General features: G+C 39.9%; 1 protein-coding gene and 1 long non-coding RNA gene across 2 annotated transcripts; both read right to left on the bottom strand.

The window, feature by feature from the left end:
- On the bottom strand, positions 1-7,012 carry LOC144995420 (uncharacterized). Its single transcript, XR_013658958.1, has 3 exons — positions 6,878-7,012; positions 5,321-5,403; positions 1-121 (listed from the first exon to the last, which is right to left on the bottom strand). It is a non-coding gene; the product is annotated as an uncharacterized LOC144995420 (long non-coding RNA).
- Positions 7,013-9,649: 2,637 nt separating this feature from the next.
- tnfrsf11b (tumor necrosis factor receptor superfamily, member 11b) lies at positions 9,650-15,856 on the bottom strand. The gene is made up of 4 exons (NM_001349196.1): positions 15,833-15,856; positions 15,325-15,718; positions 14,325-14,501; positions 9,650-11,223 (listed from the first exon to the last, which is right to left on the bottom strand). The coding sequence occupies exons 1-4, from the start codon at positions 15,833-15,835 to the stop codon at positions 10,871-10,873; spliced, it is 927 nt and encodes a 308-aa protein (NP_001336125.1). The 5' UTR covers positions 15,836-15,856; the 3' UTR covers positions 9,650-10,870.
- Positions 15,857-17,838: the final 1,982 nt, after the last annotated feature.

Here is a 17,838-nt window from a genome sequence, read left to right as displayed (position 1 = left end):
CGCCCCTAAATCTATATTCCATAAACACATATTTTTTAAATGGAATTATGGACATGAACACACCTTTTCGGTGTCCCCTGCCTTCGCCCATAAGCGGATAGGCTCCAGCAGCCTCGTGACCCTGAAAGTGAACAAACGGAGGAAGATGGATGAATGAATCAATGAACACACCTTTCCATGCTATTTTACATTTTTAGAATGGGTCTGCATGTTTGCTAAGAGTGATAAATATGACAAAGGCAGATTTGTCACTTCCCCACACATGGGCGGTGTGGCCTTGAACCAGACACACACAGTGCATGATCATGTTCTGACTCAAAGTTAAAAAAAAACCAAAACTAGGAAATCTATCAAAGGTTTATTTGTCTTTTGTCTGCCTCAGACTTAGTCAAGTTCAAGCGCAATGACTGTAAATACTGTGGACCTGTGGACGACACATTCATTGTTCACACTTGTTTCCTTCTTTTCAAGCAGTCCTTCCAGTAACCCAACAGTGTTGGAACTTTCCAACATTAGAAATCAAGGGGGTCAAGAAAGACAGGAGCTCTCAATCTTTTTACATGGAAGCTGCTGAATGACACAAGAAAAAGAATTGCGTTTGCAATTACAGGAAACGTCTATAAAGAAATGTAAAAATGCCACATAGAACAGGACATAGAGGCACATTTGCTCTTTTACTATACGAGTGACAGCTATTATAACCTGTGAATTATAGAATTGAGGTTTTTCTCATATAATTTTTTAGCTTTTACTGCTTAAAGTTCACTCAAAATTGAAAGAGGCAATACTAAAATCTGATCAAAGGGTGCTTGCTACACAAAAAAATTAAAACTCACTCAACTTTTAAGAAAGGTATTCCTACCTTTACAGGCTTTACAGGTATTCCTGTAAAGCCAAAGTTACAAGCTATTGAACTGGGCAAACACCTGTTATTACCATGTAGGTCATCTACTGTTAGGCAAAGTGGGGTACACTCCATAACAGGTCACCAGTGTGTAGCAGGGTCACACACTCATGTGCACACTGAGGGACAATTTAGAGACACCAAATAACTTATGAAGAATGCTTTTGGACTGTGGGAGGAAACCAGAGTGCCTGGAGAAAATATATGCGGGGGGAGAACATGAGAACTCCCAGCTGGGATTCAAACCAGGGCCTTTTGGTTGTGAGGTGAGAGTGCTAACCATTGCACCACAGTGCAGCCCAACTGAGAGGACAACTGCTAAAATGTGAGAAATGCTTTTCCAAAACAAACAGTAAAACATAAACCCATGGATGTATGGACTTCAAAATACAAGCTGGGGAAAAATGAAAACACCTCAACTGACAGGTAAGGCAGAGAGATTACCTACTTCTGAAAGAAGAAAAGATTCACAAAGAAAGATTTATGGGATAATCAATGGGTTATTTTCCAACTCGAGATGTCTTTTTATTTACAACAAAGTACATAATGCCATAAATGATCTAGTTGCTAGGCAGAACACTGAACACTTGAAAACAGATTGTGAGTGACATCATCAACTCTAAACCACAATTCCAGGTGCAGGAACTAAGTAGGAATGTCATTAAAGGGTCTGATAGTTTCAACAGCAAGAGCAAGCCGGGGATTAGAAGAGGATTCTTGTGGGAGTGCCTCTGTGATCACCTCTGGTTATTCTGACAGGAATTACCCCGAGGTTAAGTAGCAGAAATAGCACCACATCAGCACTTTTTTTCTGAGAAGTACCATAGAAGAAGTGCATTGGGTGTGGGAAGTCAAGAGCTTTACTGCCTTCTCACTATTCTTTCTCTAAGGTGTATTTCCAGAATGAGTTTACCGACTAAACTGGTGTATGCTCAGATGATTATGGAGTGAATAAAACAAGAACAGCTACAAAAAAGTACCATATTTTCCACACTACAAGGCACCTGGAGTGTCTTATGTATTGATTAATTCTGGTTGTATTTACTGATGTGGAAATGTTATTTCGAAGTCCATTGAGACAACTGTTGTTGTGAATTTGGGCTACACAAATAAAATTGAATTGAAATGATTCCAAAGGTACACAGCGCTCTGCGTCAGCCTGTTTTCTTTGCTCAAGTGTCACCAAGTTTGAGTGTTATTGTAAATACGCTAACCTGTAGCGGGGTTGAACGGTTTTTATTTTTTGACACTCACAAGGTTAGGAGTTGGTGCAGTCACAGTAATGTTTGTTTTAGCTGCATCATCTGTTTTTTACTTGTTGCAAACAAGGTTTTACAAGTTTTGTGAATACTCCCACATGGCTAACATGTATTCATTCCTTCGTTTTTCATCTCCTTAACCCGTTTTTCTTTTCCTTTCGGGATTACAGGGCTGTCGGAGCCCATCCCAAACACTCGTGGGTGAAGGCAGGGGACATCCTGGACAGGTCGCCAGTCTGTCGCAGGGTCACAAATCACACACGGCTAATATGTAGCGTGTTACAAACAAGTTCTAAAATTACTGTGAAGACAGTTGATGAAGTCTGACTGATGGACTTTTCCCTGACTCTTGTCGCGCTTAAGGCGCTATAAACATTGGTGCACCTTAAATATGACAAAAGTTCAAAAATTGACCATTTTTATTGGCGGTGCGCTTGATAATCTACTGTAGTGCGGAAAATAGTGTACCTTTTTTCTAGGTGGGGGAAATTACATGAAGGAATCAACGGTGGCACAAAAAAAACCCACACACACATCTGTACTCTGCTCTCGACGGAAGAGACTATAAGTGCAGAAAAAAAGACCGCACTTTCCAAGCAAAAAGTACAAAATGAAACGGCACATGTGACATGAGATGGGATGTCAGGGAATGAGTGGGAGGGGGGGCCACCAGCGCACCACTCCAGCTAGAGGGGGGCGCTGCCTGGTCCAGACTGTGCACAAGAAGGAGGATGAATACTGAATGGTCTGAGCAAGCGCGGTACAGCAGATGTCGACCCTCAAATCCAAACGACATTCCATTCACTGAGGAAGTGGAAATATTTTGTGAGAGCCGAGGCCGGAAAGGGAGACCGAGTAGCAGTTAGCAGTTTAACAGTATGTCTGCTGGTTGTGTCCTTAGTGGGTCTAGCAGATTCTTGAGGTGAGTTTTAGTGGTCCGGGTGGACCAGTCTCCCCTCAATTCAGGCAAAATGTCGCTCCAAGTTGGCTTCCATTTTCTGCACAGGTTCAACATGCTGCCAGTTGGGGGAGTGAGGCGCAGTGCTTTGAATGGCTTCATGATCCAAAGCCCTTTGTCATTGTGAGTCTATGCAGTATACTATGTTTATTCCAGTAACTGGTGTCATAAATATTTATTGCTCTGGAGTTTTGTCTTAGCCATATTCATTGCCCTTAATCATATGTGTGGTTATCTAAGAACAACAGAACTGGGTTTTGACAAAAATCGATGTGGTATTTGGGTTTTGTTGTTTGTTGCTCTATATTGTCGGCATGTTTTGCGATTTGTAAAACACTTTTGGTGGCAAACTTGCATTAATGTGTTTTTATGACCACAAGCATTGAATAAAATGAAAATGTTTGACAGTTCCCATAATAAAACATGCTTTAAAAGTTTTCCTTTGAGTCCTGTTCTCTTAACCAAGACTTACCCGAGTTAATTTTATTAAAAATATATATTTCTTAACTTATTTTTAATGGTGTCATTTCAGTTTCAAGGGTTAAGGATTCACTTTTGCTTTACAGCAGTATTTCCCAACCTGGTTCTCAAGAAACCCTACCCTGGACTTTTTATTTAGTCTAGCACGGCTTCTCAAGGTTCTGCAGAGCTTGATCATTGACATGATGCAGGAGCATACAACCCAAAGATAAATGGTGTTTTTATGTTTTTATTTTGTTCTTTGAAAAATAGTAAGAGGTCATAAAATAAGATTGTGTAAAAACAATTCAGCAAAAACTAATAAAAATATCTTAAAAGCCTAAAGCATCCTTTTCTGAAGCCTTCCAGAGTAAACCATGTCTAAATATATGATAATATATCAAATCTAACATCATAATACACATAAAAGCTCTAAAAAGTTGATTTTGCATCATATGGACCCTTTAAAAGACAGGCTCAGCATACACTGAACAAAAATAAACCTATTCCCATAGTTAAAAAACACGGATATTTTCTTTACATTTCTTTGTTTTCTCAAATGCATAATGAAAAGATTTTTTTGTTCCACCTGTTGGATAGTCCACATGAAATATCGTAAATTAATTTTGGAACAGAATGCTTCATGTCTTTCCTTTTGCTTTAAAGATTACCTTGCTGTCATTAGCTTCTTCATAGTGGGGAAAAAAAGGATCATTGCAGGTATTTACCGGTATTCCATTGTTTTGTTCTATGAGCAAAACAATTTTTCATTCTTCATCTTTCATTTTCACAAACGGAGTCTCTGCTTTTGTTCCCTTGTAGATTGTATTCATCCATGTCTGAGTGCTATGTGGGGTTAATCTAAGTGTTTTATGGACTGCAGCGCATTAAAGGTTGTTTCTAACAACAAATCCACCCAACATGTTGGGCACACTCTGCACACACTTAACTTTCCATGAAAGGGACTATTTCTTGTACTTATTTGCAGGGTTTAGGGAAGCAAACCGTGACGGTATTGCTAGGTTTTTGGGGGGTTTTTTTGTACTCTTTCAGCTTGCTTACATGAGTCAGCAGTTCCAGTTAAAGGCTTTTCAGTGTTTCCTGACATGAGTCTTCCACAAGAATGAGCTGAATAAAAACCTGTTTCATTCACACACTGATAAAAACGTGACGCCTCCGACTGTCTGTGAATTTTCTGTAAATTTAGCTCTCAGTTTCATTTTTATGCGTTAAAAGCTACTTCCACTGATGGAGTCAGTGTGGTGCATTGCAGAATTTCCTCTTTCTTTTTCATTTCCTTGCACAGTTGAGCAACACTGCAGAAAAGAAAGTGTTTTTGAATTTTCTTGACATGACGATGAGGCTTTTGAAGTTTATTGCATGCTGCAGGTAAAATTCCCCTTCTTCCACTTTCGGCTTCTCCCATCAGGGGTCGCCACAGCGAACGAGTCGCATGGTAAATTTGGCAATGTTTTTACGCCGGATGCCCTTCCTGACGCAACCTTCTCAAGCCGGGCTTGGAACCGGCAGAGGTAGGGAAGGGAACAGGGAGCAGCCCGGAGTCGAACCTGGGTTTCACGGACGGAAGGCGCCGCAAACCAGCACGAGCTAAACTGGCTCCTGCAGGTAAAATTCCCCTGGATTTCTTTTTTATCCTCAGCTCTTTCAGTTTTGTTTTCTCAATGAATCCTCAGAACATCTGCAGACGTATTTGTCTAAGAAACTCAGGGGAATACTCACCAAGAGGAGGACAATGTCACCTTCTCTTGTCTGGTTGCTTGTGACCTTCAGTCATCAAAGGTCTGGACGAAATAGCAAAATAACTGTGAAGCAGAGAGGGAATGCTGAGACTTCCACATTAGATGTTTTTTTTATTTGTAAAAGTCCTACTTATGCTGGCTTCTCATAAAACATTGGCTGCTTCTTGTTTACTGAGCCAGGTGGAAGTACATACTGTAAAATGTAAATGCCCAAAGAGGGACAGATGTAGCTTTACTAGAGCTTGTTTGGGCTGACGTGTTTATTTGTGGTTGTGATTTTTTTTTAATGAAAAAGATGATTGCTTCAGCAAAAAGCTGGGAATGAATCATTAGTTTGTTCCTGAAGTCACAAATACACAAAGACGGTTGCATTTCCGTGTTTTTTTCACATTTATTTTTGGTGTCAAGCCTCCCCTTTTTCCTCTTTCCTTATCATTGAGGAGCAAAATGCAAAGGTGCATTAACTACAAAAATTGTTATTTGCAATGATGCCCTCTTTCTGTTGATCCTGTCTCCGCCTCGACTCGCACCCCCGACTGTCCCCCCAACTCCATCTGGATGAAGCTCGTCTGCTGGTAAATTGCCTGTCTGTCCTGGGGGAGGATCCCTCCTTCATGTGGGCACCCCTGAGGTTTCTTCGTTTTTTTCCGGAATCCGTTTTTTTTTAGGAGTTTTTCCTTACCGTGTAGGGGGGTCTAAGGGCAGGGATGCCAGTATAGCTTAGTCAGTTTGTTAGTTCAGTTTAGTATTTTCCTATTGAATTCTATGTATTCATGATCCTTTTGAGTTCATGTTTTATTTTTTAATTACAGATACGAAGCCCATCGAGACGACTGTTGTGAATTTGGGCTAAACAAATAAAATTGAATCAAATTGAAATTGTTGTTGTTCTTTATCAGTTCTAGTTACGGTTCAGTTGCTATCATTAGTCACATGGGCCCTAACGGTTCATGTAAACCGAGTATCAGGTTCAGTATCCAAGGATCTCTGATTTGACCCATTAACACCGGAAAGGTCGACACCTGTATAAAAAAGTCTTTGATCTACTGCAACTTTTACGCAATAAACAAGATTCAACTGATTCTAGCGTGGATAAAGCGGCTTTGCATATCAGCATGCACTAGTAGTAACTTACACTTTACGTTAAGATTTCAGTTTAGTTTCAGTTTAGTTTATTATAAACACAAAACAAATGAAAAAGTCAACACACAGTGGTTTAAAAGACATAAATATATCCAAAAATATGCAACAGGTAATAAAAGGTGCAGCGTGACAATGCAGGGCCGCTTTTGTCCACGTTGAAGAGTTACAGTAGTGGAAAGAATGTCAGTGAACCTCCTGCGATAAAGAGTTAAAACCCTGGCAGCCCCCCCCTCACTGCTTTTTCTTCAATAAACATCAGTCCAGCCAACATGGTCCAGTGGGGTTAAGGTCAAGCCGTTTAGCCCGCTCTCTGGGGCAAACGTTTTCCGAGGAGGAGGCATTAAGCCTCAAACTTTGTTGTAAACATCATCAGCGTATTTAAAAGAAAACAAACCTTTCTGAGAATGTAGAGTAACAAACTCGCTCAACGCCTGCGGAGGAACCTTTTCTGCTGTGCTTAGCTGTGAGTGGGTCAGCGGCTGACAACTCCGTCACACAAAGGAGATAAACTTGACTCATCTGTTCCCACTGTCCAAAGACAACAGTATGCGCCAAAAGTCCCAGAAACACTCATCACCGGCAGGCCCAGACTCTAAAAAGACAACAGACCCAAACTGGATTCAGAATCCACCAAACTCATGGAAAACTAAGCAAAACAAGACGGCCTTGGACTCAATCACAACTAAATGAAAAGAAAGCTGAAACTCAAATCATTGCCACCGAACACACAGTGTCCCGTGTTACACACCTCGGCGCCGTGGGCGCCACGTGCATGTCTTCCCTAAGAAACCTTCGTGTTGTTTTTCAGCAGTCAATGCCCCTGGACTTAGCGAGGACATTGACCAAACTTACCAGGTCAAAAAACTGCTCTCATCATCAAACTGAGAGGAAACACTTCTAAAGCTGACATGGAGGTTGTTACTCAAGCTTTTAGTTCACGTCGTTTTCAATTCTCTTTTTACTTGTTTTAAATCACTTTTACAGTTAAACGCCTTCAGGTGCCTCAAAACGCCGCTGCCAGGTTTTTAAACAGAAACCACCACCAGGCCCTGATTTCACCGCTTCTGTCATCCCCACATCCCTCTCAGTTTTACAATTGATTTGAACAGTTTTGCTTTGACTTGCAGAGTTCTTAATGCACAGGCTCCTGATTACATTTCTCAGCTGTTGGCTCCATGGCCGCCCCTTCAGTCCTTGAACCTGAACTAACTTACGGTCCCCAAGACCCGCTATAAAACTGCGAGACTGTGGAATGCCCTCCCCTTCTTTCTTCAGTTGAATCTTTTAAGTGGCAGTTTACTCTGTTTTTTTTATTCGTTGATTTGTATTGTATTGTTCTCTGTGAAGCACTTTGTGTCATTGTCTGTGAAAAGTGCTGTACAAGCAAAGCTTACTTACTTACGCACTAAGCTCATCAACCCTGGCATAGAGATGTTGTCCTCGTCATCAACTCAGAACTGGAGACGCCTCTTGGATAAGCAGTAAAACGTCTTCAAGATGAAGTTTTGCCGTGTAGCAAGGTCAGAAATCATGTCAGTAACTTGTGTCAGATGGTAAAAAATGTAAATAAAAAATGTGTGCAAATACAGAAATAGATTTAGAATGAGACCAAGGAAAATGAAGCAGCTGAATGCATCAAACACAGGCTTTTCAGCGTTTCAAATATTTAAGGAACCCAACATTTTGCCAGAGTCAAAGGTCACCACATCTTTCTCTAATGAAAATGCACACGCTTTGGAGAAGAGGAAGCAGGAGACCAACTGTGGAACATATTTAAACGGAGTTATTTAGGTCTCTGTTAACAGGAAATCTTTACAAGTGACATTTAGAGAGGTGTAGAACTAAAGGTTTCTGCTAAAAGCAAACAGCAAGCCAAACTTTTGGCCTCCTGAATCAAGTTGACTGTTATTTACCACTAAAGGTGGTCAGTGTCAGGGTGTGTGTAAATGGATCCTAGAGATGCAAACTGCTCACAACTAGCTACGCAAAAATATTTGAAGTTGCAGTAAAGTTTCTAGAGAGTCTGTGGCGACAACTGCTAAGCTACTCTCATCCTATTTAGGCTCACAGGTGTTTCTTTTTGTGTAATTCTCTATAATGTAGTTGTGTGGGAACTGTTGGGTGGAAATATTGAGATGATTCCATCTAAATCAGCTGCCGTGAGGTCAGGTGCTTGTTCAGTTCTTTTTTCTGGGTCAAGCTTTGCGTTAAGTTGTGTTTCGTTTTTGTGCCTCCCTGCCCCGGGTCACAGTGACAGCAGGCTTTAGTTTGAATTGTCTAGAGTAATTTCTGTTTCAGTTCACCTTAGCCTCCTTCCATGTCCATGTTTTGTTTTTTTCTCCACCTGTTTGGTCACATTTTTTTGTTCTGGTTTTAGTTTTTTGTTTTGTTTTTGTCATAACTTATATAAATAAAGTTTTTTTTCATCAATTCTCCATCCCTGACAGTTTTATATTCATGAATATATATTTATAGGTCACATCAACTTATATATTGTTACTGCTTTTTATGTGTTATTGTCAAACTTATTTTATTAGTTGTAACTTATCCTTGGTTTTATTTTTTTCTCCCATTTTTGAGTTACATTAGGTGGAGACCTTTTGCCTCCTCCTACATTCCATTTTATTGTCTTTTCTTGATTTTCTTTATGGGTTTTAAACATGCAAAAAAAAAATCAACTCAACTTTTTTTCAATGCTATCCTTTTGTTGCGAGTTAAATTAGGTGCTTATTCTGTTAAATTATGTTTAAAAAACAACAATATTGCAAATAAAAAGTATTACAAATTTTAATTGAGTTAATCTAAACACACATTTCCAAAAAGACTGAAACAGAATTAAGAGGTTGGGGAAAAGAAGAAGAGGAAAGTGACCAAACTCACTAATAAATGTTTACCTATTTAAGGCTAAAACCACCAAATCCAAAAGTTGTGTGATCTCAGTGTTTTTAATCCTGTGCTGCACATTGGTGGCTGTAGGTTTGTGTAAAATCCACCAAAAATTGTATTACAGCAGGTCTTAGCCTTGGGTAAATGCAACACCGGGTAAAATTCAACATAATACATTTTTGCATGAGTAATTTGAGCCAAACATTTAAAAGAGCAGCCAAACAAAAACACACAAGTAGTACTAAGTAATCCTTTATTTGGATGTGACGAGAATAAATACCATTGACCAGCAGGCTTTCACAATGAGAGAATAAAAACATCAGCTCCAATACAAAAGACAATACAAAAACTTTATTTAGACTTTACACTGCAACAGTAAAATAAAAAAGCGGTTCAAGGGCTTTCATTTTAATAACCAAACACACCGCTTTCAAAGCAAATTTGAAAGAAAAAAAAAGAATCAAATCCAACAGCAACCTTGTGAATTAAAGTTGAGTCCTATGTGTGTTTTGGCGGTAATACCCAGCCCTAATAGCAGTTTAACTCATTGAGCAACTGAAATGTAAAGGAGGTAGATTTACCAGATCCCTTAGCAAAATATAGTCTATTGAAGTGTTCTACAAGTATACTCAAAGTTTACTTTATTTACTTATACATATTTTAAAATAAAATATTCAGTCTGAAAAAGTATTCAGTATACATCCTACACAACACACACATGCTTTATAGTATACAGTACTTGCTGTTATACTATAGAGAAACACTCAATTTGAAGTGTCCTACTTTTTGCTAAGCGAGGCTAATACTCCTCAGCAAAAAATAAATGCCAGTGTCGTTTTGACACAAGAGGAGGAGGAGATTCAATTCAATTCAATTTTATTTTGTATAGCCCAAATTCACAACAACAGTCGTTTCGATGGGCTTCGTATCTGTAGTTGAAAAAGTAAAATATAAAATCAACAGGATCATAAATACATAGCATTCAATTGGACAATACTAAAACTTTAACCAAACAGACTAAGCTATAGTGGCATCCCTGCCCTTAGACCCCCCTTCTCTGTAAGGAAAAGCTCCCAAAAAACCGGATTCCGGTAAAAACGAAGAAACCTCAGGGGTGTCCACATGGAGGAGGGATCCTCCCCCAAGACGGACAGGCGATGTACCAGAACTCATAGAAAAAAATGAACTTATATTAACTTATACAACTACATATTTAAAGTCCAGCAGACGAGCTTCATCCAGATGAAGTCTGTGCATTAGGGATGATCCAAGGTTGGGACCAGGACATAGATTTGCTTGTTTGGATCTTTTCTTTGGTTGTACATTTGTCTTGTTCTTGGTTCCGTGACGGCGGCCATCGGCTGTGCTCAGTCAGTTCTGCTGAGCTGTCATAGCTGCGTCCATGGTCAACCCCTCTGAGGTTACCCACCTATGCACTTTGAGTTTATTCCTCGTCTTCATGCTTAAAAATAGTTCTGTTGTTTAACACTCGCTGCGAGTGTTAAACAACACCTTCTATATCAGTGTACATGACTTCTCCTCCTTCTGTTTTGGCTCTGCAGTCTGTCATAAAAGCATCAATCCTGCTCAGCTTGCTGCTCAGCTTTTCCGCATTATGAACAGCTCCAACTTCACGTAGCATTTCTATGAGCTTGTGAACTTGGCTTGAGGTGGAGGAGAGAACCCATTCCTCTACCTTTGCTTGGAGTTGTGGGGAACTCATCTGCGACGTTCCGCTGTGCTTTTCGCCCTTTTCAGACAGCAGCTTGTGCACTAAGCGACGCATTCTTTTAATGCTCATTTTGTGATGAACAAAGATACCTGGGATGATTTCTTTAAGGTACTCGGCTCCATCTGCATGGAAGAAAGAAAAAGAAGGGAAAAGAAAAATTAAAACACGTTTCTGACAGCTATATTTCCAGGGCTCCCTTAAAAAAGAGGTTTAAAATAGCAATGGGGTTAAAAAAAAGGTTAAATTTGCTTTCAGCTCAGTTTTCCTGGCTTTAGGAAAGCAGAAACACAAAACGAAACGTAAACATAACGACAAACTTCCAGGGTCGTTTCCTGAATCTGCCTGTTGGCACTTGCACGCCCTCGACAGGGTTCACAGGCGTCACGATACAGACACCACAAAACACTGGTGCAGGTTGCCATGGTAACTGTCATATCAACAGTCTGTCATTCTCTTTGACTCTCACCCCAAAGCACATGCTAGCAAATCCAACTAGGGAAAATGACGGAATATGTGAATATAAAAGTAAATCTAGGACATGCATGTTCTAGTCCCGCTTAGAAATCACTTGATTTTGTTCTCCTTAAAGAAAACAAAAAAACGTGGCATTTCAAGTCACAATATTTGTTCATCAGTAAATGAGAAATATTTAAATACAATTCTGCTTTTAAAATGCAATAGTAACAAAACACTTTTTTATTTATATTATATTATTTATTGTGACACTAAAAATCCCATGAAGTAATTTTATTAATTTAATTACTTCATGCATACTTTTGAATGATTTTTTTTAAAAGCTTTGTTTTTTTTTATATTTTCTATTATTCTGGTCCGTCATTAACATCCTGTAACACAACCTTATTTAATATAAAATAAAGATAAAAGAATGCTCAATCAATAATTAAAGATGGTTAAAATGACTGATTTCTAATTATATTTGCTCCAAAAATTGATGCACGATTTTTCCTAATAAAACATAATTTGCGCATATTTTTAACTTTTGATGCTTGATCAATTTTTGAATTTTTATGAAGATTTTTGAAACAGTGTTATGTCTAATTTACTGATATAGTGTTATTTTTGATCATGTACATGATTTTTCTAATGAATTTTGTCTGCGAATATTTTAGATAACTGATCTGCATTTGTCATGTTGATTTCTAAAATAGTTCTTTTTACATAATAATTAAGTAATTCATCTTAGTCATGTGATTTATTGATACTTAAGGATTCTAAATTCTATCTGATATATAGCTATGAACCAAATAATGATAAATCATGTCATAAAATGGTTACAGTAGAACAGGAGTGGGATTATATAAATTCGCTTCCTTTCACTCCCTTTCAACCAATATTTAATTTTATGTCTAATTATCCTAAATTTGATACATCATTGTATGAATGTATAACTGATGATTGTGTTGTTTTTGTGTATTATTATTACTTGATTGCTTGAAATAAACCATTTCAAATCAAAAAATCAAATCAAATATTGTTCAGTGGATGTCCTCATTTCATTAAATTACTTTAAATAATAAAGTTAACCTTTATTATACCATGGTCCGGTTGAATACTCGATTCTGATTGGCTGCTGGGTTTGTATTAAAACCTGATAACCGCATGGTGAGAAAAGAAGTTCCGGTCAGCTAGCTTAAATGTTTCGTATCACTGCGCCGGCTTAAAAAAACCTTTTGCTTCATCATCTGGACAAAAACAAGCGGTGAGAGGTGAACTTTCTCTCTGAACTGATGCTTTATTCAACCCATCGCGATGATCAGCATATATATCGCCGAATCTTGACTGCAGCGGTGGTGCTGCGCGACGCGGACTATTTGTGAGAAAAGCGATCCAAATCGGAAAAAATAAAGAATTAAGGACTAAAACCTGCTTAATATTTATTGCTTTTGTAAGTGACCATGGTATAAGCGGGTTAATGGCCTTCGAAGTGTGCATTATTACTTTTTAACGCACTTCGCGTCGGACGGTTCAGGCTTCCACGACGTGCGTTAAAAAGTTAGAACGCACACTTCGTCGCCCATTAACCCTTACTTAAATGTACAAACTGACTTGATGCCCATTTCCGATCTTCATCTGTCTAAAATTAAACCTTGGTTTGTTGTTACAAGGTTACAAGGGACTTGCCTGCCCCGCCCACTTCAGGCGAAAATTTTGTTCCACAACAGCGATCTGACTCTCTTCAAACAAAAATTGCTTTTTCGGAAGGTTGCCTAAAGTCGGGCAAATCTGCTGAAAACATAGTCAATATAATATAATATATACATTGTTTTTTATTTATTTATTTTCTAAAGATATAAAAAATGAGCTTAATCAAGAACTTTAAACAATTCTTTATAGTATTTTACCCATTATTTTCATATTTTTCAAACTGTTAACAGTTTTTTTTAATTAATTCATCATAATGTGTTTTCACATTTGATTTCTGTTTAAAATTGGATCTGCCAATTCATATTGTATATTTTCTGAGAAGTATGGCAACATCCCAGACGCTCCACCACTGAGGAATGTTTTACCATTTATTTCCAACAACAGCGATCAGTTACACACACACCAGTCAGGAAATATCTAACATCTTAGGAACTAATTGTGGGGTGAAACCATGGCAGATAAATTCCCAATCCGAAGGTTCACATATTTAAGACGTGAAAAGGACATGCAGCATTTTCAGGATGTCTGCAGCCATGAATTTCCTTTGTGCACCTCAGCTCAGCCTTCGCCTCAAGAGGCCCCATCAGTTTCACATGAATATCAATTGTCTCAGCCATCAACATCTCACTTTGAGGAGCTCTGATCTGTTTGCCCAGGTGTTGGACGGACAAGTTAAAAAAAACAGAAGAACAGTTATGATTATCTGACCATATGGAAATAATTATAGATTTGACAGAAGATTTGTTTCTTGTAGTTCTTTTCACTAGCTTTGTAATGATGCTTCCCTTTCTTGAATCGGACGAAGAATAAGAGATTTTTGTTCTAAATTTTAGTTGTTTTACAACCTCTGATTGGATCCGATCCTCACACTTTTTTTCTTAACCGATGAGAGTAAACAGAAAAATCTGGGGAAAACCCCAAAGATTTCACTTTCTATCTTGACAATGTTAAATGTAAACGTTAAAAACACAAGAATTTTTTCTCCACATCTTTAGGTTTTGCCAACCAACTGAATTCAAACTGATTCTACTAAACCCAAACAGGGGACAATTCCTACCGATGTTCTCATCACAGCTTCCACAAACGCTGTCGTGCCAGCTGGAGCCCCTCAGCACAGTCTTCAGGCCCACATCACTGCAGCTCCTATGCTGTGTGCAGTTCTGCCGCGCAGAGGAGGAGTTGGAGAAGGTGCCATCAGGACAGCTGTGACACACCGTGTTCTTCTCAGCGGTCCCTGAAACAGAACATCCCAGAATGAATGAAACAAAGGTCAGCAGAGAAAGGCTACATCATGTGTCACTTCCTCTACAGAAACATGTTTGTGTTCTTTTTTTAAGTCTGACCAACAATTACATCTGAATCTGACCGCAATGATAACCATCCAGTAGGATGTTGCTTTATGCTGCTTCATGGGTTTTACCCCCCCCCCCCCCCCCCATAATCAGCCTTCCCTCTTCCCTCCTTTCCTTTTCCATCCAGTCCAAAACAAATGAGTTTCAAATATGACTGAAATGAATAAAGTTTGGCCTCAATTACAAAAGGGGTTTATTCAGACATACCTCTGGTTTGTCATAAGATTCCTAACCCCTGTTGTTAAAGTAAAATATGTCCAACCCAAGAGGCCTTCAGCTCTCATCTGATTGCCCAGCTGTTGGACAGGATAAGTTAAAAAAAAAAAAAAAAGTCCGACGAACAAAAACCTCCAGGAACATTTCTGCTTCGTACTTTTTAGGAGCAGGAAACAACTTTTCTCCCCAAGTTGCCATGAAAAAGGCCGCCTGGCCTGCCGCCCTGTTTTCTGTCTCAGTGAGAGTGGTGCTGTCAGCCACGAGACAAGCACGAGATGACGCACGCGCACATCTTGAAAAGACGTGTTGGAACATTCGCATTTCTGTTTTTACGCGTTAGTCGGGCGTGGCTTCGCGTTGCCGTGGTAACAAGGGATGGAGTAATAACATCTTATATAAGTTTAGGTGATTCAAAAACGTTTTTGTTTTTACTAAATGTAAACAGCACATCCAGAGTGGAAAAGAAAGAGGAAACTGTGGTGGTCGTACCTTCAGTGAGGACTCCTTGTCCGGATGGACACTCGCTGTGGCGCGTGCACATGTTGTACCGCGGGTGGAAGAAGTACCCGTCCTTGCACGCGCACTGGGAGTCGTTGGACGCCGTGCAGGGCTTCTTCACCACCTCGTTCAACCCGCACACACTGCAGCGCAAACACTTGTCGATGTAGTTCCAGATCGCCGTGAACGAGCCTGCCGGACACGGGGCGCACTGGCTCTTCTGCGTCGCCGTGCAGTGCGCGCGCAGGTAGTACCCAGGCTGGCAGGCGTCGCATGTCACAGGTTTACCCGTCACAAAGTCTTTGCGTACGTAGGTGAGGGGGTTGTCCAGGCTGTATCCCAGAGTGCCAGAGGTCAGCAGAAGCTGGAGCAGAAGAAGAAACACCTGAGGGACAGAGAGGAAAGCGTCAGCGGGGAGCGCGTCGCTGCCAGGAGCCGACAGTTGGCTGAGGCGCGCACTGCCTGCGCGCGCCTCAGCCAGCTCCAAGTCTCCACCTACCATCGTGTCAGGTTTGAAGAAGCTGATCCTCTCCCTACGTCTATAGCTGTATTTATCCATTTGTGTTTGGCCCCTCCTCAGCTTTTCTTTAGTTATTTCCCCCCACCGCGTAATTTATTTGGCCGCTTCTCTGACTAAAACTTGTACTTTCAAGTTGAGATGGCCTTATGTTGGAGCATACTTGATGAAGTTAATGCGAGCGAGTCACACACAAAAAAAACAGTCAATAAGTCGGACGAATGAATTAGAATTTTACATAAAGTAATAACTGAATTAAAAGTCCGCTGGCCTCCAACATAAGAAAAGTTTTTTCCCTTTTAATGTTAATAAAAAATATGATGTAGAACTAAAAATAGAAATGTAATTACATATAAGTTACCTTAACGTGTCTAGACAGATCCCACTCACCACAGCAACTCAGCGTGGTTGTGGAAAATGTGTCAGCTGCCTGCTACAAAGAAAACAAATGTGTGACACAAAGAAACTTAGAGACTTCTGGGAACACTGGACTCAAATCTTCCAAACTTACATATAAAAACCACATTCTGTGTAAAATGATGAACAAGAGGAAAAAAAAGGTTTAAATAAAGTAACAACAACAGTGAGCAAAAAGACTGATGCAGGAATGAAGACAGTGAAGAATAAACTCATTAAAGGATTTCTTCTTCTTTCTCTTTCGGCTTCTCCCATCAGGGGTCGCCACAGCGAACAAGTCGCATGGTAAACTTGGCAATATTTTTACGCAGGATGCCCTTCCCGATGCAACTTTCTCTAAGCAACCAGGCTTGGGACCGGCACAGAAGTAGAGAAGGGAATAGGGAGCAGCCCGGATACGAACCCTGGTTTCACGGACGGAAGGCGCCGAAACCAGCACGAGCTAAACCGGCTCCCAAACTCATTAAAGGATTTAAAAATAAAATAAAAATAAACAAAAATAGGCTGATGGAGCTGTGGTTAGGAGTGCCCCTCAGCAAGAAGCCCCCCGGTTCAAGTCCCTGAACCAGAACACCAATGGGGGACCTTTCTGTGTGGAGTTTGCATGTTCTCTCCGTACATGGCTGGGTTTTCTCCGGCTTCCTCCCACCGTCCACAAACATGCTTCATAGGTTCACTGGTTACTCTAAATTGTCCATATGTGAGTGTGAGTGTGAGACTGTGTGATTTGTGTGGTGTGTGATCTGTCCTGCGTGGCCGGGATTGGCTCCAGCAGCCCCGTGACCCAGAAAGGAACAAAAACGGGTTTAGAAGATGAAAAATAATAATAATGAAGAAGAATATACAACAAAAAACTGTCAGATCAACAGATAGACTCAGTTGCTCAAGAAGAAGACAAAAAAAAAAAAAAAGATCTACAACCTTAACTACAGGATCACATGTTGGCATTACACAAAACAAGAAAATCCACACTGTGGCAGCAGAAGTCACATGTTGGAAAATCCATGAAATACAGCAGAAATCTGCAAAAGTCCCATTTCTAAAGCAACATCTGCAACGAGAGGACAACAAATGCAATTCTCAAATAAATAAAAAATGCTTCCATAACAATTCAAGCAGCTGATGGAGACAGAAACTCTTTCTTCTTGGACACAGACATTTAAAAAAATCCAGACAGACCTATGAGATTTAAAAAAAAAAAAAAACCCAAAGAAGTTAAGACCAATACAACCATTAAAATGGACCAACACAAACATTTGGAGATGTGATCCCAACACCCAGCATGACCTACCTGCATTTGCTTCAGCCCAACTGTACAAAGACTCCGCCCTCTCGTGGACACTATTGGAACAGTCCTGGTGGAGATAGTAAATCCCATGTTTGGAGAAATAGAACATCAAAAACTCCAGAGAGCTGACACAAGAACTCAAACTTATTTAAGGGATTTTTGAAGAAATCTTTGCTAAACGCTTTGCTAATTGCAGTTAAATAGATCAGATGTATAACTCTATATGTTTTCCGACCAACCTGCCATTGAAGCTCCTTTATGCTAAAAATCACCTGATGCAGGT

The sequence above is a fragment of the Oryzias latipes genome, chromosome 11 (genome assembly GCF_053564925.1).
Source record: "Oryzias latipes strain Hd-rR chromosome 11, Olatipes_Hd-rR_3.1".
In the NCBI taxonomy this organism is placed as follows: Eukaryota; Metazoa; Chordata; class Actinopteri; order Beloniformes; family Adrianichthyidae; genus Oryzias; species Oryzias latipes.
Note: the sequence above shows the minus strand (reverse complement) of the source record. Positions and strands in the feature narration are given on the sequence as shown.

What these genes read in the sequence shown, in the direction of transcription:
- tnfrsf11b (NM_001349196.1), bottom strand. An exon ending in ACAAGGAGTCCTCACTGAAG is followed by an intron (nt 14,502 to 15,324) that starts GTACGACCACCA and finishes GTTCTGTTTCAG; the next exon opens with GGACCGCTGAGAAGAACACG. An exon ending in AAGCTGTGATGAGAACATCG is followed by an intron (nt 11,224 to 14,324) that starts GTAGGAATTGTC and finishes TCTTCCATGCAG; the next exon opens with ATGGAGCCGAGTACCTTAAA.